The 27,309-nt window shown below is 38.4% G+C and overlaps 1 protein-coding gene across 1 annotated transcript in view; it reads right to left on the reverse strand.

Annotated features, from left to right (window-relative positions):
- Positions 1-1,762: 1,762 nt before the first annotated feature.
- Positions 1,763-27,309, reverse strand: part of TBC1D9 (TBC1 domain family, member 9 (with GRAM domain)) — a 72,654-nt gene continuing 47,107 nt past the window's right edge. The window contains exons 4-21 of the mRNA XM_010008993.1: positions 27,007-27,235; positions 25,680-25,941; positions 24,326-24,533; positions 21,398-21,604; positions 19,837-20,007; positions 19,225-19,375; positions 17,398-17,612; positions 15,369-15,486; positions 14,126-14,411; positions 13,019-13,148; positions 11,123-11,221; positions 10,938-11,006; positions 9,406-9,646; positions 5,963-6,028; positions 4,645-4,731; positions 3,672-3,746; positions 3,434-3,534; positions 1,763-2,488 (exon numbers count right to left, since the gene is read on the reverse strand). Of these exons, the coding sequence (XP_010007295.1) occupies positions 1,763-2,488; positions 3,434-3,534; positions 3,672-3,746; positions 4,645-4,731; positions 5,963-6,028; positions 9,406-9,646; positions 10,938-11,006; positions 11,123-11,221; positions 13,019-13,148; positions 14,126-14,411; positions 15,369-15,486; positions 17,398-17,612; positions 19,225-19,375; positions 19,837-20,007; positions 21,398-21,604; positions 24,326-24,533; positions 25,680-25,941; positions 27,007-27,235 (3,441 nt within the window). The remainder of the gene's footprint in view (positions 2,489-3,433; positions 3,535-3,671; positions 3,747-4,644; positions 4,732-5,962; positions 6,029-9,405; positions 9,647-10,937; positions 11,007-11,122; positions 11,222-13,018; positions 13,149-14,125; positions 14,412-15,368; positions 15,487-17,397; positions 17,613-19,224; positions 19,376-19,836; positions 20,008-21,397; positions 21,605-24,325; positions 24,534-25,679; positions 25,942-27,006; positions 27,236-27,309) is intronic.

The raw sequence follows: 27,309 nt of genomic DNA on the forward strand, positions 1-27,309 counted from the left end.
GCAGGGAAAACTCTTTAATGAAATTGGGTAGTTTGAGAGCAGGTTGCATGGGTTGCTTGTTGCAGATGTAATTAACCACATGAAACATGTTTAACAAAACAAGGTGTGGAAACAACAAATGGTTTGGTCTGAAACTTGATGTTGAAGAATCAAAATAATCTGATGTTAAAGAATCAAAATAATTTCCCCATGTAATAAAAACCGATCACCTACTTTTTCCTCTAGCATGACTTTAATAGTTAAAAATCAAATCTGTGCAGAGTGTACTTTATTTGTTCACATTGCCTATTTGTGGTTAAAAACCACTTCATCTGACAGTTTAAAAGCATTCCTGTAAAACAAAAGAGTTGAACATAGGTTCTGCTAAAAAATCTGCAAAGTTACATGGATGCAATATACAGGAGTATAAAAAAAATTAATAGTACTTTACAGAAAATATTCTCAAACCAGCAAATAAGGATTAGGCATGTAGGCATGATCCTGAACTGAACACATACAAATTAAAAAACAGCTAACAAAATTTAAAAAAAATGCTGAATATCTGTATAAAAGAAGCAAGGATTCAAAGTGCAGGTGCTCCAGTTTTCATTTTAACATATTATTCAGTTAGTTGATACAGGATACTATGTATTTTATATAAAGTGACAGTGTTCTCAGTAAGACTTAACATTCAGTTATGTTATCTTGCAAACCTTTTTCATTACTGCTACTTCACACTGTTGTAAATGAAGACTTAAGCAATACAGATTTTTATTTTCTTAATCTAACAAGGATATAACAGGTTGGTGGTAAAGGTTAGTTTTAAGAGCTAAACTATATATATGCTGTATATCCAGCCTTAGAAGTGTGTGTGTGTATATATATATATATATGAAATTTTTTAAAAAACAGTTTTCAGCTTTTAAAAAGAGACTCTACCAATCTGTTCTGAGACCTGCATACACTATCTTTGAAGAACACCAGCAAAGCTTCCAAGTCCAGTGGTTAAGAATACAGCTCCAGGCAGGGTAATGCTGGAAATCTTTTCCTGGGGGCTGCAGCTGGGACAGACCTTTCCCTCTGCTGGGTCCTGCCTTCTGTCAGAGCAGGAATCACCGCATTTAGCTACACTCTCCTGATGTGCCAGCTAAGCCTGGGATGGCCTTCTCACTTTTATTTGAGTGCATCAGCCTCAAGCAGAGGAAGGCAGGGGCCAGGCAGGTGTCACTGAAGTGATCTTCCATATATTAAAAAAAAATCAAAGCATATATTAAAAGCCATTATCCCTTTTTTGGGGAAAAAAAAAAAAAAGTTGTATGAAACAAAATTATCCTTGATGGATGTTGCTGGAACTTAATTTTGGTTGAGGTCCTATTCAGGTTGACAGTGCCCCTTTAAATTGCAGGTAATTAATTTTTAAAATTTATTTCCCAATAATCAAATCTCTAGATATGTCTATTTAAAAAATGCACATAGGTATCGGCATTAAGTTTACATTTAGAAATGAAGGACTAATCTTTACCATTTTATATTGACAGCAAGGTTAATAATACACACACTTCACTGACAACCGCTATTTTTTTTCCTGTATTTTGATTAAAATTTGCACTTGTGTAACATTTCCCACAGAAACAGTGATTATACTTCAAGATAATTAAGTTTACACTCCAACATTCTCGCATTAGTGAAAACGAACATGTTTTGAAAATACCAGAGCTCGTGCCAGGTACCAATAAATACAGAATTAAAAAAAAATGAAAATAATAAAACCCCCGACTGCTTTTTATCCCGACATAGTAGAGATTTCATAGTCACTGGCCGAGGTTATTGGTTTACCCATCATCCTTATGTTTTTAGCATTAGTAATCCTGGCCATCATGGATACAGGCTTGTCAAAATACCTAACCAGTGCCGGCTCAGTCAAAAGGGAGGCTAAAAACTGTTCAAAGGTGATGGCCCAGTCTCTGTCGATGCTCGTGCTTCTACGGAGAGACGTCGTGTGGTTGCTCCGGACCAAAACGGTGTCATCACCAATGTCCTCGCAGTGCAGCTTTTCTTCTTCATGGGAACCTGCACTCAGTACTGAGTAGGAGGACATCGAACTATCATCTTTTGTATCATCATCGGAAATCAGCATGGAAGAACAGGCCCCATTGTCTCTAGGAGAAGAGTCTTCCAGCTTAATGTCTTCCATCTGCATGCCCAGGGTGCTGTCGGTGCCAATGGCCTCCTCGTCACTGGTGACCAGGCTGCTTTGGAACTGCTTGTGCTGTCCAAGGGGGTACTGCTGGTGCTCCTTCTTCTGAAACAGCTCGCTCTGAATAGTCTTGCTGCAGCTGTTACTGCTGCCATCTGTCTCTTTTGTGGGCTGCATGCTGAAGAGCTTACCCACCTCACCTATCTCCAAAAGCAAACTTGTCACAGCAGCTGTAGCGTGGTACAGGTCTTGTTCATTGGGGTCCTCACTGAACATATTGTACATTGTCTTGCACAGTTCAATGAACTGTCCCTAAACACAGTGGGAGAAAACAGGAATGAGAGAGCAGGAAACGAATCAGACTGAGATCTACTAAATCAGTTTTAAAAGTCTGGAATGGAGGTAAGACACAGTATTTTATGTGATTAAAATGAAATTGTAAATAATCTAGGCATAGTCTAGAAAGCATTTTCTATAACTGGGCAGCCAGATGTGTTGCCTCTCTCAAAGCTATTTAGAAAAAACACTGGAGTTACATCCAACACGTGACAAATTTATTTCTCTGCAGCCACAGGAGGGCAACAGAGGGTGAGCAGAGAGACTCGACATTCATTTAGGTGGATTTTCCTGTAGGAACGATGCTAAGTGTAACTAGGGGTCTAACAGAACTAATGACAAGTAATGAAAAATGAAATGAGAGACCTGCAGCACTCTTAATTGACAGTGGTACCTTAGCTGGATGCAAGCGTTTTGGAGTTAAAAACTTATGAATTAAATACAAAGGAGACATGCTTAGGGCTGCCTTAACAAGCATGGGTCTATAGGGAGTAAACCTTCCCTACATGTTCTGGAGGAAACAGCTGCCCCAATGGGCCTCCTCCTCCTTAGCTGCTATGAACCTAAGGAGAATAAGACTGACTGTATATATTCCAAAACATAAAATGCTTCTTTCAGGTAACGTGACATTATGAGCTAGCTGGTGATGTTAAGTGTCATCTCAACCTTTGTCTAGAGACCAAAATAATATGCTGTCATTCTTACATGTGTGTATCTCACTTTTAGGATATTTTGAGAGCTGAATGCCAGTGGCAGTATGTTGAAAACAACAAACTTCTGTAATCAGCTGACTGCTGCTCTGGTAAAAAAATGATATGCCTCAAAGTAAAACCTTTATGTAGTGTTAATGTACTGAATATTTACAGCTATGTGAAGAAAGCTTATAGTTAATGAAAAATAAGCAAGTGTCAGCAGAAGTACCTGATTCAGTTTGGGCAAGTCCTTTGCATTTTTTGCTTTGGATTTATTCTCTTGGCTCCACATTCTCAGATAATTTCGATTCTCTTGTGAGGTCTTCTTGCCTACTGTCAGTGAATACCCACAGATGCAGAAAAAGTCCATGAAGAAACCTTAAATTAATACTTTTTTTTCCCACTTTCAAAAGGAGCATCTTTACAAGAAATGAAAGATGTAATTCAAATGGAGACACCACGCATACCTTTGTCTGTTTTCAGACTCACTGTAACAAACCCATCATCTACTCCTTGTTTGTTCCTGCTGTCTAGGCCAACAACTAGGAAGTGGAGGGGCAGGGGGAGAGAGAGATCAGTGTGGTTTTAGATACATACATACTCTTCATGTGCACAGTGCAAAATACAGAAAATGTTTACACTGCAGAAAACGCAGAGTAAAAAGGATAGGAATAAATGATGATTTTTGCTTATTCTTAAATCTGCTGACAAATTCCATATTATTACTAATATAGATACTAGGACAGGTTTTGTTTGTTTAGTACAATGATTAGCCTGTGTTACCACAACACCACCAGCTTCTAGCAGGATATGTTTGGTGATTATATTAGTGCCTTTTCTTTTGCCTATCAGGACTTAAAATGCCATCTCTAGTCAATTCTCATCTGTATTTTCAAGTAACCTTCCTTCCCCCTGTGATCTGAAGCATGGACAATATTTCCCTTGAGTCAGAGAGAAACGTAACATCAAGAATTATCTCAAGAAAGAGAACACAATTTAAGACAACAGCGATGAGAACCAGGTTCTCATTAGGGTAAAAAAAGACTTCAAACCACTGAACTACATTTTGCTGTGTCTTTCAGCTTCAGTTTTTTAGACTGTTTTAAGTTCTGATCCACATATATCTTGAGAGCCACTGTATTTATTCTCATTCTTCATCAGGGCACACATGTTGTGCTCAACACCAAGCTTCTTCCATTGCAACACACTGATGAAATTATCCTGAAAGTGCTTCTGCAATGCACAATCCAGGGGAGTTCTTACTGTACACACACCTGTACCTCTAAGGATATAAAAATACATACGAAGACTTCAAACTGCTTTATACAGAGAATACTTCACTTACAAAGTTTAATCTCATAAAGAAGTAGCGTCCTTAAAAGGCATGGTGTTTGAAATGCATTACCTCACCTTTTCATACCCAAGACCAAAGATGCCTACCATGTGTGCATTCTGGTGTGATGTCTTCAAAAAAGTACTGAGTAGCTTCAAAAGCAGAGTCTGGCTCTTCTTGCTCAGGGGATGGATCTAAGCAATAGAACAGAATACTTTAATTAAAAATCCCATCCCTTAATTAAAAACTAGAACATGCTTCCATCAATACATGCTGTCAGTTTCCGTAAGTTTAAGTGTGAGGCTGTGATAGGTTAGGAATCATCTTTTTTCAGTCCACAGGGGATGCACAACTGGACCTCTACTGTCTCCTCCCCAGTATCAAATACTGTCTGGCTAACAAGTAGCTGTTTGCCTTTGGAGGCTGGCTTGCCCATCTTCCCGTGTCTACTTCCATTGGATTCTTCTGTGCAGCTCAGCACGTCCTAAGCAGGGTATGAATCCTTTCCTAGCTGGAAACCACCCGTTACGTTTTGGCATGAGCTTACCAGTTCCTGAATAACAGAAGCTGCATTCTAAAAATTTATTTCTTCTGTTATAGCTCAGTGAAATTGTATTTTTTTCCAGTTACATTAGTGAATTGCTCAAGCCTATCTCCAGCAAAGCCAGCTGGGAGCAACCAGGGAAACATGTTCAAAGCACTTGAAGGTAAATGTCCTCTCAAAGCTTCTAGGTATCTTTACCAGAGGATGCAAATATGCACAAGAATTAAACTACCCAACCAGCTGCAACATACTTAAATAATAGATTTTGTGAGGACAGCAATAGGTTCTTTATGGCACAGGTATGACAAGCTACAGAAGATGGACTTCCAGGGTCTCATTTTCTTCAGCAGCAAAACTGGTTTGAGATGTTTCCATCCTCTCTCCACCCCAAAATTTCTTTCTCACTTAGCTGAGTCCAATAGTTTGTACAGCTCCCTGGAAAACACATCTATGAAACAATCTGGAGTTTCTCTCTGCAAACAGTTGTTATCAGCCCAGAGGGGAAACTAAGAAGAAAGCCCAGGGACAGAAATGAGTAGCTGGAGAATGCAGGAACATTTTAAGCTGGATTCACTGTTAAATAAAGTGCATTAGGGTAACAAATGATGGAGACCATATTTGTTATGCAGAGGGGGAAGTCACCAACCCCAGCTAAACAAGCAAGAGACACATAAATGGCTTGTTTGTGGCCAGAGCAATAGAAGGCTGCATGGGTGCTTTCAGACTTTCCAACTCTGTGTCTGGTTAGGTAGAAGCTCTGTTATTTTACTGCTGCATAAATAGCTAAAGCAATTTTTAATAGAGAAAGCTAGTCAGAAACAACTCTGCTCCAAATTTCTGTTCTCAACAAGAAAATAGCTATTTTAACACAACTTACTTACCAGGCAAAACATGCATTTTATACAGTAGCTTCAGCTTCTCTGTAAGATCTCCATGGCATGCTGCACCTAAATAGCATTATATACAGTATGTTAATACTCAGCATTAAATGCAAATCTATTTATTATTGCCACAATATTTCATTTTAGAAGCTGTTATATTATCTCTGGGCATCACTGTACGCCTTTTATATCCCAGGATCATAAGGCAGTCACTTGACTTCTAAGATCATATGGTCTGCAGTAGAAATAGCAAGAGAATACAGATCACCTCACCCTGAATTTTGGACTTCAACCTTGGGTCTTTCATTAAATTTCTGTTTAATAAGGCTCAAAAATAATCTGTGGTCTTCACATTACCACTCAAAGGCCTCCAGCTGAAAGTTAAGACGACCTCTTTGTGTTGACTTCAAAATGACCTGATCTGAGGATCCAATAATAACATCACATGATTTAGAACAGTATTTACAAAAAAAAAAAAAAATATTAAAAAAAAAAAAAAAAAAAAGAGATATTCAAGTAAACAGCATTTATCACAGCTTAGCCCTGGGATAAGCTGATGTTCATGCAACACTTTCCAGTGATTTCTCTGCTGCAGCCCCTGTTCCTTTCTGGTCCACACTGCCATCAGCTGTATGAAATCCAGCTCTATTGTAGCCCCTCCTTCTAATTAATTACATGGGTATGAGTTAATTTCCAAGTATAGAAATAACTTATAATTAGACTTCTTCAAAAATCTTGTTTAGACATGTAACCAATAAACAAATGAATTAACCTTCATTAGTTAGGTTACGCAGAGGTTTATTTTTACCTTACAGGCTACTGTGTCAACTTCCCTCTGCTATGCAAACTACCAAGTGGGGTTTGGCAAATACTAACAATCACAGTCTACTGTAAAGCTTAAGACTACAATAAATACAGATGTTAGGCCAAAGAATTGAGTACATCTTCATTAGCCATTTTGCCTTCAACTTGGTCCTTTTTAAGCACAAAATCTCCATGTGTTCCTCTCTGGATTGCCATTCTGTGCAGATAATGCTTTCTGCTGTTGTGGAAATACGTCTTAGCCTGTGTACCCAGGTACTGCATGAAGTGCCCCACTGCTACAGGCAACATGAAATAACCGAAGCACAGAATGGGCTGCAGTTCAGCACCCTGCAGCAATGGCCAGGGATGCATTCACCAAAATAGGATTCAGGGCACAGGGCATCTGGTGACACATGCAGATTCGTTCTTCTCCCTGTCCCCAGATGTGACAAGGACTGAAAAAGCTCAATTGCTACTGCTTCCAACCTGAGATGAATCTGTGTGTGCTTCCTAATGCCAGGCCTTTTTTCCCCCTTAAAATGCACATCAGTGAAGACAACACAATGCAGGACAAGTCTACCAAAGGCATTATCTGGGCTCCCTCAGAGACAAACCTCTGGGTGTCCCCCAGCAGAGGTGAGAAATTTTACAGGGGGAAGAATGGCCTACTGGCAATAAGGAGGCTCCTCTTCATGGAGCCCATAAGCATGAAACAAAGGCTTGGAGGTAACAAATCCTCATGGCTACATGCAGTAAGGCCATGGAAACAGACATGCCATGGTCACTTCAGCTGTCCACAAGCAGCCTCTGAGATGGGCCATGCCTAGAAAGTACTTAAATAGGAAGCTTCCTATAGAAAAGATGGAGTTGAGTAACCAAGGCCAGAGTTCAATACTGCTGTTTGGACACAGTAAGAGAGAGGACAGTGCCCACAGGTCACCTCCAGAATGCCCATCCTCTGGCAATGGTTTTTGGGACAGCCACAAGGAAAAGGCAACATAGTCCCCTGTTGAGCAGATGCGTCTTGTTCCAACAGAAAATATTCCACGGTTAGGATATATTCCTAGCCAAAGCACATTGGGTTGCTGAGCAGCTGATGTTTGTGCAATTTTTAAAAGTCCTGGGACATGGTGAAACATGCTGAAAAAAATCCTGGGTTGTTACATTTGTGCATTCATTTCTGTTCACAGTGCTCAACACTGTTCCTTGTTCATATTACTCGATATTGGTTCTAAAAACTGTTGTAACATGCTTAACTGCATCCTGAAAGCAGCAGGAGTAGTTAACCTGTGGGTCATGTCTCAGAAGGCATTAAGTGTTACCAGGCAAGCAGTCCCTCAAATACATTTCAGAACTGCATCACAAGAAGCACTGCTTTTTTTGGGTGGTGTGAAGGGAAGGTGTGCAGTTTTACTGTCACATAGCTATTTTGCACCTGCAAAAGAAAGGTGTTACCATTGCTGTACAGAGGTTTTAATGCAGGGCTTCGTTTGGAGTCCTAATCCTTAAAAATACTGTTACAAAAGGTCACTGAAAGCCAGATTGTTAAACCTTTTCTTTCTCAAAAAGGATAAAAATGTAAAGCTAGAGGAAACGTCAGATTGTCATGAAATGGTGGCAAGATGTTGGTTGTTTAGGGGGAATAATTCCTGCTACGTTCAATAAAAAGGTGGCTCGTTCTTCATCTTTGCTTCTTCATGTTAATCCTGGGCTTGCACATTCCCTTTGTTGTGATACTGACTTTCACATCTTGAAATCTTGCTTCTTCAATACTTGCATGGACTATAATCTCTATTGACAACGTTCAGTCTATCTGACCTGCACCTCCACTCTCTCCTTTTCAGGTGACTTAGATCCTGCTCTCCCTTAGTCTGCAATATTGGTTATTGATTTCAGAAGTAATGTAGGTAGTACCTCTCACTGCATGTACTGCAAGGTGTGATACCTTCCCCTCACACAGGGACACACGTATGTGGGGTGTCAGAAGACTTTTAAAGAGAAGCACTAATTCAGGGGAAAAGAAAACTAGCATGCTCACTCCACCATTCCCCTGCTCCTTACATGTGCACATCAAGTTCTCCAAAGCACTCTTCTTGAATAACCAAAGGAGCAAACGCTGCCTCTCTTCCCTTCCCAGAGCTGGCAGCATTGGCAAATAGTATAAATTCCCAACTTTCAGGGAAAGTTTGAGGAGCAGGTAACAAAATGCAGTGTCACTGAGACAGGAACACTACAGAAGAGCATAGAAGAGACTTTCCCATAAGAAATACTTTGATTAGAACTAATCACACCAAGTAATCACACAAGCTGCAGGTCATTTTCATGTTGAGAGCTGGTGGTCAGGGAAACCCTCAGACCCTAATGGACATGTAGTTCATACATGATCCACCACTGGCTAGTTTAGTTGCACCTACTGAGAGCAGCTTAAACCCCAGTGGGAACCACAGACACAGGCATGATAACATGAACTGAACGGTAGCGTGGAAAGCTCTTAAAACAAAGCTGAGTTATGCAAATAGGTAAATGTCAAACCCATTATCTGATAGCTAACGTAACACCTGTGTTTTTGAAGGACTGTATCCCCATTAGACACAAACTGTTTTGGTCAGATTATTCTGAGTGCTGTGAATTCTCCTTACTTAGCCCTGAGACGAATTCACGGAAGTTGATGAGCAGGTCTCCATTTTCATCAAGAAGCCTGAACAAACGTGCAGCTAAGACATCTGAATGAGTTCCACATGCCCAAGGAAAGAGGAGAGCAAACATCCCCTTGAACTGCTCAAAGTCAATCCGGTACTGCTCCAGGTAAGGCAGGCTGGGGTCGTGCCGGTCAGGAGCGTTGCTGTTTCCTCCCCAGTAGCAGCTAGTCAGATGCTCTGCCTGAACAGAAGGCAAATGCTGTGAGATTTTCATCACCTCTGTAAACACCTCATGGCTATCAATGATTAGAAGAAGATTCAGGCAACTCATAAAACACACATTCTTAAAACAACACAAGGCTAGCAGAGGGATTTCCTTCTGTCTAGTCCTTGCACTTCTGCAACTGGTTTCTCCTCTAACCAGCACAAAAAGACATCCCTTTACAAAAAAATAATATAAAGCAGAACTTTCTCTGCCTCCCAGGCAGTCAAAACATGAAATACCTGTTTTGAACAAAGCAGTAAGCAGCTATGACTTGCATACACACACAGGCTTGTTCTGCTTAGTCACCCCCTTCAACCTGATCCCAGAAAGGGGACTCCCATTAAATCTTTAATTTCAGAGCATACAAAAAGAGATCTTTATTTGAAATACATTTTGTTGAACCCTGTTGTCTCAAAAATACCCTCTGAAATACTACTCTTTCAGTCTTACTGAAGTCAGTGAAGGTTCTGGAGCTGATTTTGGTAGAATCTAATTCAAAATGCTTCAGAAGCTTAGAGAGACCACAGCACTGCATCCTGGCTCAAATGTCTGATTTCTGATTCCACACAAGTTTGAAAGAAGGTATTACAGGATTTGGACAATTTAAGAAAGGACATGACAGTTCGGAAAATTAAAGCAAATAAATTCTTCATGGTATACAAACAAAAATTTCTGGTTATAGTAAAATAGAGGAAGGAAGTATCATCTTTTAAACCACTGTGCATGAAGGTGAAGCTGAGGCATTTTAACTGCTCACCTTTATATTTGTGTATCTGATGGTGTTGCCACACAATCAGCTTACAAAGACACATCACTTTGTGACACAATTTCTATATAATGAGATATACATTAACGAATTAACAATAGCAAAAAAAATCTACTGTGATACAGAACTGTTTCAGATAATAAAGGTATTTTTTGTGCCAAATTCCAAATTTTGGGTCAGGCAGAGAGAGACACACCCAGGTCTCTGAAGATTGATCCAAGGCCTCTACCTATTAACTTTTTCATTAGAATAATTTTCATCAGCAAATCACTTTTTCCATGGACAAATATTTAGTGGATTACTTACTTCCTGAGCTTTTAAAAGCTGGTGGGGTTTTTTGTATATTCAATAATAGTGCAGCTAATTCAAGTTTATATTAACATACCTGATAGTAAGTAACTCAGAGACTCAACCTGGTGTTTAGAAAAGACATAGTGCCACATAAAAAAATAAATGTTTGCATTTCCTGCAGGCATGTACGTGATCTTCACTTAGCTTTACCTTGAAAAGAGCATACAGTTCCTCCAGTTCATCGATAGTAAAAGAAGTCTCTGTCACAATAGTTCGTACCTTTTGAAACAGAACGTTAACAGTTACAGATTCGAAATTCATTTCTCAGTGAAAACCTAACTTAAACTTCAGAAACTGACCTTAATCTTTGCAAAGGACATTATTTCAGTACTTACCACGTTGCGCTTTGTAGTATCTTCGAGGGTTTGAATGACTTTCAGCCTTTGCTTGAACCTCATCTGTTCAATTAAATCTGCTCGGATACTTCCAAATTTCTTAAAAGATAAAAAGAAGTACAGGATAGTCTGTGTATTAATATTTGGAATACTTAGCTTGCCTTTAATGTATTTGAGAAATTAATTTAATTATGTGATAAGTCACAGACAGTGTATGTTAAAAATTGCTATTAGGGCATTTTTCTAACACATGACAAAGTTGTGACGACTTCGAGAATACATGACTGGATTTTATTTCTCCTTATAACTTATTTTCATTCCATTTGAAAGATCTTATATTAAGTTTCAAATCCTCACATTGTCAACCATAATCAGTGGTTAGAAATTCCTTGGTTGGCAAATCTCTATCTCTAGATTGTTTCATAACTCCTTCTGCAGGGTTTTATCTCAGCTTGTCCAGCAATATGTCTTTAATTTCTAGAGAGAGAGAGGATAATTTAGACTAACTTGTTCTGTAATGGCTGAGACAGAATAACTATAGCAGTTCTTATGCTCATGAGGATCTGCAACCAAGCATCAAGATGCAACCTCCATTAGGAAGAAGATTCTCTGAAGTGCATGATTCTTGTTTTCAGAAGTTTTGTACACAATGCACATAACAGTCTCAGGGAACTCCTGTATATACTACAGAAGCATCCAAGGGGAAAACCTATTAGGAATAATACACTTCATGATTTCATACAAACATGAGTGCCTAATCCCTAAGATTTATTTTTTGTGAACTGTAACTAGAAGTTTTTTGCCATCAAGGAAATAGTTGTAACATAATTAGAAACACACAGATGACCAGCAGGAACAGTAACACTAGACATCAAGTCTGCCACTTGCAAAACAAGTGATACACTTTCAAATTAATAAAATTGATTAAATTAATGCTAAAGCTGTGTTTATTTGTAAAGCTGGGCAACTTTATCATGTATCATGTATTTATGGAAACAGTGGTCAGACATTGGAATAGGCTGTCCGGGGAGGTGGTTGAGTCACCATTCCTGGATGTGTTTAAGGGTCCTTTGGATGTGGTGGTATTGGATATGGGTTAGGGGATAACTTCGTAGAGTAGGGATGATGGTTGGACTTGGTGATCCCAAGGGTCTTTTCCAACCTGAATGGCTCTATGATTCTCTCTCAGGAGTAAAAAGATGTTTCATGTACTTGGAGCATTTTGCGAATAAAATTAGTATTTTGAAGAAGTGGAATCTGAATAAACATCCATAAACTCTCTAACATTATTTATTTTTATAAAAATTGACATTCGATGTAATCACCAGGGCTATTTTAACTGATGGCTTATTTTTAAAATTTAAGGACAATGAAACTGAATTGCAAATTTTAAGGTTTTTGCAGGGTTTGTCCTGTGCTTTACATATATTAGTTATTACCTTCTCCTTTCACTTGAAATTCTTCTACCTTTGGTGATAACACAGAAGCTAGAGGCCCATGGTCATAATCAGCATTTGCCAAAAAAAAAAATTCAGAGAAACAAAGTTCCAATGATAATATAAAGGTCTTCAGAGATCATATAGATTTCATTAATATTTCAGTATGGAAAAGCATTAAAAAGCTTAAATGAGAATGAACCTCTTTTGAATTACAAGTTCAGCCTTTTGTTTGTAAATCCCTTCCTGGTTGTGGACTGCCTTCCTTTGATGCTGCAGGCTTCTCTACAAAACAGCTCCAATTACAAGTTTTGATTAAAAGAAAGACTAACCCCCTCTCTCCTGCCCCGTTTCATAGTTCTTCCAGTTCCAAGCAGAGTCAAACTACAGAGTATAAGATTCCTCTGTAATGCAGAACTAGTGTGAGCTGGAAAGTGCCTGTTAAGAAATGCTATCCTACCTCATAGGAAGACCTGATCAGTCTGAAGATATCCACCTCAGGATAAGGCTCTACATCATCACTGAGCAGTGAGTGAAGATGAGGAATGGGTGGCAGAGTGCTGTCCTTATTAGTTACACTGTCCAGGTACCTGGTGGGGAAAAAAAAAGAAATGAGAAACCCAAGACTCATTTGTGCCCCTTCTCTTCTGAGGGTTAACAGAAAAACCATTACATATAGATTATTAAACATAAAAAATATCAAACCACTCTCTACTAATGAATGAAATTATTTCTGACGCAAGTAATTTGACAAATCCTAACACTACTTTTCCTCAAAGAGAGTTAAATAACCCTGGTAATTAATTAACCTTATCCCCCCCTTATCCTACAGCCCAACCTTGCTGTAAGGGGCTTTAGGGCTTGTTCCTCCCACTGATGCAGATCATCTGTCTTCTATCCTGCAGCTGCAGAACACTTAAATCCTCAACAAGCACTGGGGCTTGCTTCAGAGAAAACACAACCACAGTAATATTTAAGATATAAAAAAAAATCCAGTAAGGTTTTAGTAAAAAAATTCCAAAGCTTCAGCAGAATCTTGAAAACTAAACACTACTAACAAATGCAAGAAAATCAGAAATTACTCTCAGCAGTGTTAGTTTGGATTAAATTACTCTTTCCAGACTACTTATTAGCCTCCTGTTTCACTGAAATCTATTCATTCATGAACCTACCTAATTCTTCTGAGTTCTGTTTAGTCCATTCCCAATACCATTTCCCTTGACATCAAGGCTTATTCTTAGAAACATTTAAAAGGTAGCAGGCAAAAGATGAAGTAACAAAAAATACGTAATAAACTAAAATAACAAACCAAAATACATTTCTGTAACCACGTTTGGGAAGTTTATATGAATGTCTTGTAAGAAGAATTTGTATCTTGTTGGTCACTTAACATTATCTTACAAGAATATAAAGAGTACCTCATAGGGGTGGTGAAAGGGAACTATGAGCATATAAAAGTTATACATGTATTGTACTGGTTTAAATTGAGTGTTCCAACATAAAACAAATCAGAAGAGTAAGCAAAAAGAAAACATAAAATGAAGAGACTATTTTCTGTAACAAATACCTTCCCAAGACTGTCATGGCTTCTCCATCATCTTTACAGTTAAGCAGCTTGTCTACATTAGCATCGAGGACAGCGAGCGCTAATTGAAATATCACCTTTATTCCTTCACAGAAGAAACAATCCACAACCACCACTGCACTCTCAAATGGCATTACACTGAGGAAAAGAGTGAGGAACCAGGACAGGGAAATGGTGGATATTACACCCAAGTCCTGCATGCAGTCATAAAGCTGTGGAACATAGTCACGAGCCAACTCTTCAAAGACACCTTGATCCACCAGTGCTCCTGTTGAAAACAAGTAAGGTTGAATGTCCATTAATTCAGGAGCAACTGAGTGCATCACCACTTATGGGAGAAAAAAAATATGTACACATATGTTGAATTTATAAATACAAAACCTAAAAATAGTCTACATGATGCTTAGACCCATTTTCTCACTTTCAGATAAGTAACAGATTCTGTTCCACTATTAACTGTACATATCAATTGAACAGTAATAAGCTTTTTTTGTTGTTTAATTACACACTAGATAAGATCTAGCAAAGGGTCATACTGATCTAGCACCTACAGAAGTTACATGATGGCTTAGCACTTACCATTACCAAATGGAATAAGAGTTCTCAGCATCTACTGTTGGAAGAGGCCAAAGTGACTGTCTGTGAGTGTTTGGATTTATTCCAAAAGAACCCTGTATCACATGTATCTATGCCATAACACAGCAGGCCAAGAAGAATGATTTCTAAGGCTGAATCAGTAACTCAAGCATTTGTGAGCTAGAGTAAAGACAGTTTCCACGATAAACTGAGGAGCTACTCACTTCCACACACACAAGGAAACTGTCATCTAATAACAATGGCTTCCAGATACTCGTGTCAGTTCAAATCAGAGGTAAACAGTCTTAAAGACTTCTACTGGAAATTACCAAAGCTCCTGTTTCCACCTTACCTTAATTAGATAAGTAGATCATCTAAAATTTAAAGTTTAGCCTCCCATTTCTTTCTTACTTTAAGCCCACTTTAAAATTGCCATCTGATCCTAAATAAGTGAAAACGCTATTAACTGTCACAATATCTGTTTAGGGAAATGTTTCTGTGTGTCTGAACAAGCTATCATGCCACGATCATTCACAGTTGTATCTATGCCACATATACATCTACATATATATTTATTTCAATACAAATAATACCAAATATTTTGGTTAATTTTTAACCTGTCATTTTAGAAAATTTCCCCATAACATACCAACAACTCTTGTGTTGTAGTAGTCAGGTAGCATACGTTCACACAGAGCCACCAGCAACCAGAAAGCTTCCTCCTCTTTTGCATAAAGGAGGAGTACTGAAGTGACAATGTTCATAGCCTGAAACAAGGAGAAATATAAATTGCTAGATCTATCTACTCAATATCTAGCACAGTAACTAGGCACATAAGTGCATATCTACTCATGGTTAGGAAATTAGCTTAATCTTCCTATGCAGAACCCAAACTGTTCCTGTAAAAAACAGCAGTGTTTTCCCAGTGCTCTAAGGAAGGCTTAAGAAAGTCTCAAATAAACCACAGAAAAAATCATTAGTTGGTTGGCTTTTTTGTTTGTTTGTTTGTTCATTTTTTCAGCAAGAGAAAAATAAATCAAAATTTCCTTTCAGTATCAAGGTTTCAAGTCAGGTTTGCAAGCACCCAGCTACACTGCTACTGACATCCTGCCAACAGGTGCTCTTGGGGAATCAGGGTCTGATGCAGACAAAGTGCCTCCCATGTGCACTCCTGATGGCTGCTTCTGTACAATTGCTCACAGATGCAGTCTGCACTCCCCACGCTTCCTGCTCCTGTGGACAGGTCATGACACAATCTAACGGGTCAGGCAAATGCCTGTAATAGGGTCAGTCACAAACAACCAGAGCAGAGTGAAACAAAAGTCTCATGCTGTTGCTCGCTATCCATGTGTACATGACAGTTTTCTATGGCCTGTTTCACTCCATTTCAAGTATCACAGCATTATACAATGACCTCTGAACTGTTTGCTTACAATCTTTGACTACACCTCTGTTGGTCTGAGGTATTTCTGTACCATTTTCCTCAGTTTGCCTCCTAAGGAATCAGCTGCTCATTTCAGGTCCTGTAACATTTTAAGACTCCAGTTTGATCATTACTTGTTTGAAGATTTCAAATGGAACTCAGAAAAACATTACAATTCATAGACAAAAGTCTCTATTATTCTTTTTTATCTTGTCTACTATGTATGAAAGACTTCAGTGCCTGAATTCTCACTGTAACTGTGAATCAGGATTCTGAATGCCACAGACCAAGACCCAAGGCTATTAACAATTACTGTGAGAGCTTTTGGAAACAGACTCAGTGTCTTTCTACTCTTGCTCTGTTACAACCTTTACAAAAAGTTCTTGTAACTATGACTTAGTTTTATATTAGTTACCTTCATAAATTATTTAATACCTGTTAGAATTGCTAGTACTTTCACTTACTCATTTTTTATTTAGGGGCCTTAACAGTCAGACATTAATCAGGCTTCTTAAAACTCATGAATTCAAGTTTCCTTTTTGCAAGAACAGGTAGGAAGGCAAAAAAAGGGCCCAAGTGATAAGTGAAAGTTACATAACAAGAAAAAACTATTTGGAACCAGAAACTAAAGTGACCTGAATCATAGATGTAAGAACTCCAAAACCATGCACTGGTCAGCATGAACTCTACCAATGCATGGTTGTGGTGTGCAATGATAAAATATTTTCCACGTTGCCTTGTTTAGGGATTTTTCCATAGTTTAGTTTTCAGTGATGGAATGGTATAATTTAAAAAAAGTAAAGGAGGTTCTAGAGGGTTATTACAACTAATATATCGAATAAGTAGGTAAAAGTTTAAGGCTGAACACTTAGCTTGTTCAGGTTTTTTCCTCCTTAAAAGAAAAGAACTTTCCTTAGGGCCCATTTGTTATTTTCTGTAGATGCACTTCAGTACACCCTGTTGTTATCCTCTGTCCAGTTTCTAGATTTATGGGCAGAAAATAAGCTTACAGAAAACGATGCATATCTCTCAGCATGTGCTGCTAACACTTCTGTTAGGGTAGGTCCTTGTGTCAAATCCCTCTGGTCCCAGCATTACTGTAAACCTGCAGCATTGAGGCTTTACCTCACAGCATTATACATCTGCCAGTGGACTTTGCACAGCCAAATACTCATGTATGTGACTGAAGAAATAGGAGCATAAGGAAAGAACTGGAACCTCAGAAACGGAAGAAGTGCTGTGATATTTCAATTACCTGACAATAACCTATGTTAGGATTTCTAAAAGCATAAGCTGTCAAGACTCTCCTTAGAGCAGCAATCCCCATCTCATTCTGGAACGCAGGGTGTTCTGGCAGGGAGCGGTGCAGGTCCCTCTCTATCTCTTCTGTAGCAAGATTGTACTTCCCCATCGACTTCTCCACCAGGTCCTCATAATAGCCAGGGTGAGTGGCCATTTCATTAATGGCTCCTGGGAGTGGGAGAACAGTATTAAAACCCGGAGAAAAAAGCAAGGGTAACCAGTTACAGTATTCCAACATGACGATGATCTGCTCCTCTTTCATCTTGAATGTCACCAACAAGCACTTGGAAAGCAAAAATGAAAAATTATTTTTGTAAAGGTGGTTAAAAAAATTAAAAAGAAGATTTCCTTAGGTGCTTGAGGTATCACCCCTTTTTGACCAGATGCATTTTATAACGAGACTGACAAAAAAAACAAAACCCAAACCCAATCAACCTCACCAAACAACAAGGAAGGAGGAAAAAGATAGTCTCTCTTTCAGCCAGAAAGAAAAGAGAGGCATGAAGAACAAACCAGCTGTGTCACTGCATGGTATCATGAGCTCTCTCTGCAGCTGGCTACAGGTTTGATTAACCTACATTATTCAAAACATGCCTCTGAGAAAGCTTCTTGCCTGGGTGAGGGAGCAGATTAATGCTTGGTTGCAGGAAGTACAATCTGTCAGCCAAAAGCAAGAAACAGGAACTCCTGAGCTCTATTCCTGCTTCAGAAAACGATCCTGACATCTCGGGCAGGGCACTTAGCCTGTCCCAGGGATACTCTGGCATGCTCGCAGAGTTGCTGTGAGATTTCACTTCTGACTTTATAACTTCTCTGGAAATTAAAATCTCAGCAGCAAAGGGAATGACGTGTCAGCAGCACAAAGTAATGCACATGGGAAATTCTAATTCTGCATACACCATGAAAATTGGTCCAAAATAGCTACTAATCAGACACAGGACAGACCTGTGTGTTCCTGTTTTCTGACAACATCTGTTTACTGCCCAGTAGCAAAGAGAAGATGTAAAAGATCAAGCATTATTAGGAAATAAATAAAAACCAAACCAGTAAGCATCTTTAGATCACCATATTAAGTTCCTGGGTAAGCTCATATCCTATATGGTGGTTGTAGCTGTGGTAACTATCTCGGGGAGTGACAGAGCTAGAGAAGGCATAAAGTGAAAGGTTATGAAGAAAGCCTGAGGTATGGACTGAAATCCATATAACTAGTAATAAAATCAATAAAATTATTCAACTCTGGAAAACAGCCTAAGAGGACACAGATCTAGAGAATACTTAATGGCACAGAAGATAGACAGGAATATTCTCTCACTATTTTTCACATACTAGGGGCATGTAATAAAATTATAAAATTACTTCTTTTTATTACTTAAAAAAATAAAAAGGTAGTTGTTCCGTGCAACATGCTTAAAATTTGGAATTCCTTGCAACAATTTGCTGTGAAGGCCAAAAGCTTAACTGGATTCAGAAATGTTTAAATAAATGGGAATTAGGCCTGCTAGTGGTTGTTGAACATCTAGAAACCCCTAGACTGCTGGCTTCTGGTAAGAAAGGATTCAGTCTGCTTTTTCCTAATTATCTGAGCCTGTTTGAGAAAGGGTATTTACTGGTCTAAACAGAATTCTTGTCTAAACCAGTCTGGCACCTGCTAACAGTCACAGCTCTACTTGCTCCAGGTATTTTTAGATGTTTATTACCTGCACCTTTAAACATCTTTGAAATCCTTTCTTCCTTCATGCTTTCGCTTATATCCCACTGTCATATTCAGATGAATACCTACCTGAGAACAGGAGCCAAAGTTCCCCTCTCATGCTTTCTGGAATGCCCTTCAGCACAAGGTCTCTGGTTTTCTCTGTGCGATACATGCAGACTCCTTGGCCATATTCAGCAAAGTGAATCTTCCAGGCCTGTTCCTTCAAAAACTCTTTAGCCTAAAATGCAAAGAAAGGCAGGCACAAAGATGCAGCTTCACTTTAACTTCAGTCTAACACTCTCCCCCACTGAAATGCTAAAAAGCTTGTCATATCCTAACTCTCCAAGCAAGTAAGAAATAACTTTGCTACGGGCCAATTCTCTTCTCACTGGGCTGTTTCCTCCCTTTTCTTAGCTTCCATTCCAGTAGATTCTGCTGTGGAAAGGATATTGTTGAAGCAGTTGTACTTAAATGTATATAACCTCTCCTTTATTTACATCCAACTTTGCTTTTTCATGTAGCAAAGTTGTTTGTACTGGTAGAATGACAGCACATTCAATGCTTTATTTCTATGAAAAATACTGCTTCTCAACTGTCTGTGGCAGAACAAAATTCTTCTGGGTCAGAAACGTGCATTTGAAACAAAGCATAATTTAACAACTTTTTTAGTCAGAATCAGCCCTTCCAGGTGCATTTTACCAGCTTGGGGTTGAACTCCTCAGGTGACCTCCGCCGATACATGGTCATTAAAGCTTGGGTTGCTGTTGGAATGCCATTGTCATTGAGATTGAACTGTCGCTCTCCCTCCGACTCAGAGCTGAGGCTTTTATGAGGGCTGGCAGAAATTAAACTACTGGATCTTGTAAACACCTGTGGAAAGCAGTCACAAACAGTACAGACATGGGGCTGAGCCACAATCTGGACTTTTTTCTTCAAAATCGACACATGTTAATAGGTGACAAAAACTGACTAAATCACCCAGGTACAGTCACAGGATAACAGTAGAAATTAAACCAGCATAAAAGAGTGAAATTGTTTCCTGTTTCTACATACAACATCCCCCCTGCCCCAAATAATCAGATCATAGAACTAGAATTGCTTAGGTAGTGTTAACTTTAAGCAGGTCCAGACAATTATATCAGCTCCCTTGGTCTCCTGTTGACATCATGCGATTGCTGACTCCACAGGCTCCTTGACTGCCCAGGATGGAAGATTTATACATAATATATAATTGTGTGTGAGTGTGCACCTTTATATCTGTATAGTAATTATAAAGACATACACAGAATATATTCTTTTTTTACCCTCACTTAAAAAAACAAACAAACAAACAAGCAAAAAACATTCTACAGAAAATTTAAAAGATTGTGATTTGGAAGAAAAATATTTTGAAGAAAAAGGATTTTCTGGCTTCTCAAATAGCTTTGAAAATTTATCACAGTAAGATCTCATGTAGCAGCTCACACCAAACACCTGAAATTGAAATAAGTAGTCATGCATGTCTGTGTATTAGTCATATTATTAAATGTAATACTTCTGCTTGTAATTATTAATGTGTGTTTAACAGATCTGGTGAGGTTATGATATGAAGCACCTGAATTCCATACCTAAACTCCAGAAATTTAGCAGAAGCCTTGATATTCAAAGTGCTTGAGACAAGTTTAATAATGTCATTTAAGAACCATTTACTTTGCAAGGGTAAAGAAGGATGTGGCTCAGAATAGGGCCATTTGATGTTCAAGTCAGGGTCATGGGTGGTTTCTTTTTCTTTTGTTAGTTCCTATGTTCTGAAGTTTGCTAGCAGTGCACATAAAAACTTGCTCAGCTCCAACATCGTTTTCTGAAGAACCAAAGGATGAGATTTAGCAGCTAAGGTCTTGAATAGAGTTTTGTATCAACTCACAATTTATTCAAATTATGAAAATTCCACAATTCCATTTTGACTTGGACAAGTCAATAGATACTAAACAGCATTATTCAATTAACCAGGTAGTTCACTAGGACAACTTCCAACAAGATCCACGAATTTCAGAACACAGCAGCAGGAGTTAGAGCAGCTCTTCCAAAGCAATGGTGTTTTTTCTCTTAGATATCCTAATTGTAAGATTTTAACTGTTCAGCTTAAGGAAGCCAAAGGTATCAACATAAAAGAGGTAACATTTCTACCTACAAAGATTTAGCTTTACAAAATTTAGAGGTTTTTCCCGACCACACCAGTTAAAATCCCCTTCTAGTAAATAATTCATGTTCTTCCACATACCTCATCATCTGAGCTGATATAGCTTCCAGAAATATTCTTTTCCAAGTATATTTTTGAAGTGGTTTGTTGCAGAAAGTCTGAGATCCTCTGTACAAGAAAGTCTCTGTCTTTCAAGTTGGCAAAGAGGAATGTCATTCTGTTTTTCGTGCTGATTGATAACGGGCTGGGCAACACACTGGAGCTGTCTGCCTTCTCCACTATTGTCACCTACGGAGAAACAGTAACTACAGCTTAAGATCTTTAATTAATCAAGTTGGTTGGCCTAAGAAACTGCTCTAATAGAATAAATCCATGCTCCTTTCCCCCTTGTATTGAATCACTACAGACATCCCTCTGCAGGAAAACAGGATTTGATCCACAGACTGACAAGTCCAGAAGATGAAGACTGTCATCCCTCAACCAACTACTTTCAATACATTCTCCAGCAAAACTCCTTTGCACTGCTTAGTTTACTTTCCACAGTCTTTATTTTATAAGAATCAGTAAAGCAAAATTTCTTCTGTGGGATGCATATCTGTGGGCTTTTTTGTAGGATCTCTGAATCCCTCTCCTGCTCCTCAATAAGCAGTACAGGCTGAATCAGCAGAGAGTTTTGCTTACTTTTTATAGCAAATATGTGTGAATAACCCGTTTTTGAGATAACAATCCTTTTCTACTATATCCTAGTTGCATACTGTAAGAACAACTGTTATTTTAACTGCATTTTCACGGCACACAGAAACCTCAAACAATGGGAAACTGACTCCATGTCTTTCCTTATGAAGGCAAACACCTAACCCTGTGAGGTGAAGGTTTCTGTTTGGCCTTCAATCATTAGCAAAACAGTCACTAATCTAACTAACCCCAACCTGTAAACAGTACTCACACCACAATCTTTCGAGTATGGGGTACTAGTTAACCGAGCTTTTGGTAAAGCATTTTAACACAAAGAAATCTCAGGGATAAATCACAGTGTGGAGGAATTATGTAACAGCTGTGGCTTCTAAATATTACCAATTCTTAGTCTTAAAATCAAATAAAGCAATTAATCACATTTGTGCAGTTCAGACATTGGACCAATCACTATTGTCAAAAATCACTTTTAAACAACTGCCTTTATGATTTAAACAATTTCTTACGTAATGAAAACTGTTTTATTGCCTTGAGAATGGAAGGGGGCACATTTTGGTTAACTAGGACCTCTTCTTTTGCTCCTTTTTTAAACCTTTTGAAATACAGATCAGTGGTAAGACATTAAAATCAGCATGAATATCTCTGTAGCTAAAAGGATAGAATAACAAGTTTTCACAAAACATTTTATTTGAAGATTTACTTAAACATTGTAATGCACAGTGCTAAATCACTTCTCTGTCCTTCCAACTTCCTTCTATTATCCTTCCTTTTATTTTTCTGTTATCTACAAATCTCTAAGTTCCTCATTAACCGAAAGGAGCTTCACTAATGTATTGGAAGTAGCAAAAAGTGTTCTCATGTAATTCTTCTGTTCCACTTAAAAATTGTCTGAGCATGAACAGCACAAAACACAGGCAAGCTCTAGAGGTACAGGACAGACATTAGAGCATGCTCTGCTACAATGAAAGCTGATACCCACTCATTTCAAGTAGAGACACATGTATCTGCAGTGCTGATCTTGGAGACTGAACCTACCGGGTGCAGTGAGCAGTGCAGCTGGCCAGTGAAAATCATATTTTCTGATCATTGTTTCTGAATCAATGTTTTCTTATCTGTCAGTGTTTGTCTTCCAAAACATCTCCAGGATATCACAGAATACTGGAATCAGGTTAGGGTATGGCCCAAAGCTTTAATTAAATAGAAAACTTCCTTTTAACTATTAAAGATAATGATCAGCTGTTCTGAGGACTGGCACTACCCAGTGTGTTGTTCTTCTCCTTGCTGGTGCTGAGACTCAACCTGCTCATACAAGAGCACTTCTTCCTTCAGCTATTTCTTTCTCTTAAAGCTTTAGAGCTGCTTCTGAATCCCATGCTGCTGCAGTTGTGATTATAAAAACAGTTGCTGCTTTTGTATCCAGGAAAAGAGATCCTGTTCAATGCAGACTTTGTTCTCCTCCTCCGCCACTTTACCTGAAGGACCATTGTTCCCTTGGAGTTCCAGACAAACAGTGCAACCATAATCAGCTGTCTTTTCTCAAATGACCAAAGTCATTGCAACACATTGTGAAGAAGCTGTACTTCAAAGTTTCCAAACAAACATCATTTGTTTTTCCTCTTCATGATTTGTGGGGGAAATCAGTGCCTTGAAATATTCCATGGCTCCTCAGTCAAGCCAAACGGCCATTGGTTTTGCATCAGCTTTGCTAACATTTCCAAGACTGACATATTTTTCCATTAACCCACAAATCAAGTGAATAACAAAAAACCTCCCTAATCAAACTTAAACTATTTTAATTGAACATCTGCTTTAAGCAGCTCATTTTAAAAAGGGAAGCAATATATAACGTGCTGACAAATATTTTCCATAAACAGGAGTACATTATTGGAAGTCTGTATGAAAATATAATTCAAATCCTTAGAATTATGAATCTTTTTACATCTCACAAAAGCAAATCTTGTCTGACAGATTCTTTCGTGTGATTTTCACTCACAAATCTAGAATTTTTTATCACCTGTCCCTCCCTGTGAGGTACAAAAAATGTACCAGGAGGAATAAATGAGAATGTCAAGTATAAGAGAGGAAGGACTCAGGAGTATTTTAAAAACTGACAGAGAAAACTCCCTGTAAAATTTAGTAGTAGGAACTTTAAACTAAGATACACAGTCATTAAATATTACTTATCTTGCTCACACAAGATAAAAGGGATGAAAAGAGGTTTTTCTCCAATAATGAAAAAACCAAAGCTAGGATGCAATTTCTAGTAAGATACTGCTTTATTGTTTGCCCTTCAAATTTACAAATACAGATATTTACCTCTCGAAGAGGAATAATAAGGCTGCACAAGTTCTCTTCTTTACTAGTAAAGCAAATGTAGTTTGTAGAAACAAACATCTGACCCAAAATATGCATTTTGTTGAATGGAGTCCAGAGAGTACAGTCTGTGTGTCCATCTAATTTCTCATCCTTGGGAAGTCGGAACAGTGCACGGTATCGCTCACTCTTTGCTCTGGCATCAAGATCCCTAAAAAAACCAAAAAAACACCACAGAAAGCTTTTCTTGTTTTAAGAAATACTTAATACATTTTTAGATATACTTTATACAAATCATTGCAAGTTATCTGCAACATACAACTCAGTTGGGCACTGAGTGTACAGCAAAAGGGTGGAAACAGTCTGCATGTAGAGAATGTAGAGTCTCTGCTACTGAAAGATTCTAAAAACTATATTAAAAAATATTTTCTCATGAATGATGTAGATACATTGATCTTGACTTCTCAGAGTGGACTGTCTGGGTGATCTTTTCACCCCTACTTTATGAGAATATATACAGTGAATCTATTTATTATTAACCAAGACATACCCCATGTAATATTAAACCAAATATGCTTCTTTGAGGCTTATTTACTAACATGGTGGAATCCTTAGGGCTAGAGTTTATTAACAATTCCAAGGCTTAGTCATGATAATGCAGTCAGTGCAAAACACTGAATAGCTAGAGAAAAAAGTCTAAGCTATATCATGCATGGCAGATGTCACTACACAATGAGAAATAAAGCAAGCACTACTTACAGTTCTTTATGGTTCACTAACATGATCAATATATAAAATAATGAAAAAATCAACAATAAACTATAAAATTGCTGTATGAAGTCTACAAAAGAAGCAGAAATATCTTTCAGATAATTTTTAATCCCCTAGGATTTTACATCATTGTTTCTCTGTTACCTAAAATAAGTTCTAGGTAGAATTAATAATCTAGTGCACATTTTCAATTTCAGTTACAGAATGCAGTACAAATGTTAGCCATATTTCTTAGTAACACTTAAATTGCTTTATTACCTTCCCTTGGTAACATAAAAACACCTTATAATGGATACCTAATGCAGCCAGTGTCAAGAGATACATTAAAGAGCTTCTGAACAAACAAGAATTAGGCTCAAATGTTTCTTTTATTTTTGCAACATGTTCATATTAAAATGTTTTCCCTTTCCTATTCAACAGGAAAGTGAGGAATTATAGTTTTAAAAATCACTCACATTTTGCCACTGCTGGAATCAATCATTGTGGAGTAACAGTAAATGGCAGCAACATTAGAAAACTTTTGGACAAAATGGTGCAAGTAAAAGGATGGAGGAGAAACAACTCACTAGGAACCCGCGCTACCTACCGTTTCAGTGCAGACACTTTTTTTGGGGATTTCTTTTTCAGTCTGGGTAATGACCTGTCTTGTTCAAATCCTTCGTTGTCCAAAAGCTGTCGCATAGCTATATTGGCAAGCTGCTCCATTAGTTTAAATGTCTCTGTGATATTGAGGAACACCGAGAAGAAATGCTCACTTGACCTTGTGCTCACTTTGATCATATCAGGGAACAGCAGCGTCGCGTTCTTCTCAAGCTGAGTGATATCGACCCAGCGGATAACTAACTTTGCTGAACAGAAGCAAACAAAAAAGATTCAGTGCAAAAACTAGCATATTCAAGAGTATTTTTTTATCTTCCTCTTTCTATAGTATGCATTCAGCTGAAATGTTCCTTCACCTTAAAAAGTTGGGAGACCAGCACAAATAGATGCAGCTTGTACAAACAATGAACACTTGACAAACAGCCAATAAAAAGAGTTTAAATTCCATATACGTGTGTGGTTCAGAACACCATACAAAACCATTACAAAGCTAAGTGGGCTAACATAATTTTTCATTGCTACAGACTAGCTCAGACTCCTGTACGTCTTTTTTCTCCTATGGAAGCAAAGAAACGTAGTCTAGACACATCAGATAGGCTTGCAGTATTTTTATACATTCAAAAATGTCATATATTACAAAAATGACAGATTCCTGGCTTTTCTTCCAACACTGCAACAGGTCAGGATAGTGTCCTGAGAACAAGGACATATCCATTTGATCTTATCTACATTTATTTTCATTTAAAAAAAAATAATAAAAGTTATCCAGTCATTCACCAGGGTATGTCTACACAGCTCGGTTGAAAGACCTGGGACTGATTCATTGCCCATACCCAAGTACAGCAGACTTGCTCACCTCCAGCATCCTTAGAATTAACTCCCTCTAGAGCAGACTGGTTGCATCCACACTACATAGTTCTTGATCCTGGATCTCCTCTGAGCTCTTTGTGCTGCTCTGGTGTTGCACCAGAATAAATGTGGTGTTTGAGGTTGCCAAGTCTGCCAGAGGAGTACTGGAGGATTGTGTAAAAGTAGAAGGAGCCAAAACCAGTGTGATCTCATCCCTGTTCCCCTTTTGGGCACTGTCCCTGAAGTGTAACATGCCTCTAAACAATGCCCAGATATTGTTTTACAGAGAACTCCTCTGAGAAATACAAAACAAACAAAGGAGCAAGTGCACAGTTAAGCTCCCTGCTCCTCTTTTCCTCAGCAGTGACCCCCAGCAGCTCAGCAGGTGAACAGTAGTAGCAAACTACAGAAGATTTCCTAACAATACTTAGATGCACAAATCACTGTTCTGCTGTAAAACGTACCTTCCCTGCCCATGAGGAAAGAATAAAAGCAAAGGTGATTAATGCTGAGATACACCCAGCCCTGACGGGGAACCTTCCCCTTCCAGTAGCTGCAGGAGTAGTAGTTCACCAATTTCTCTTCTTCTGGCATCCCAAACAGCTTGTGAAATTTTACTATGGCTTCCTTAAATTTTTCTGTATCGTCATCCTCCTTGATGCCATTGATTTTGTTGTACTCAGCGATGATGCCCTAAGCAGGGATTGAAGTGCACAGCATGTTAGTTTGCCATGGGTATCAGATACCCACTGCTGTCTGGGCCAGAG

This window comes from Chaetura pelagica, unplaced genomic scaffold (assembly GCF_000747805.2).
Source record: "Chaetura pelagica isolate M959 unplaced genomic scaffold, ChaPel_1.0 scaffold221, whole genome shotgun sequence".
Classification (NCBI taxonomy): Eukaryota; Metazoa; Chordata; class Aves; order Apodiformes; family Apodidae; genus Chaetura; species Chaetura pelagica.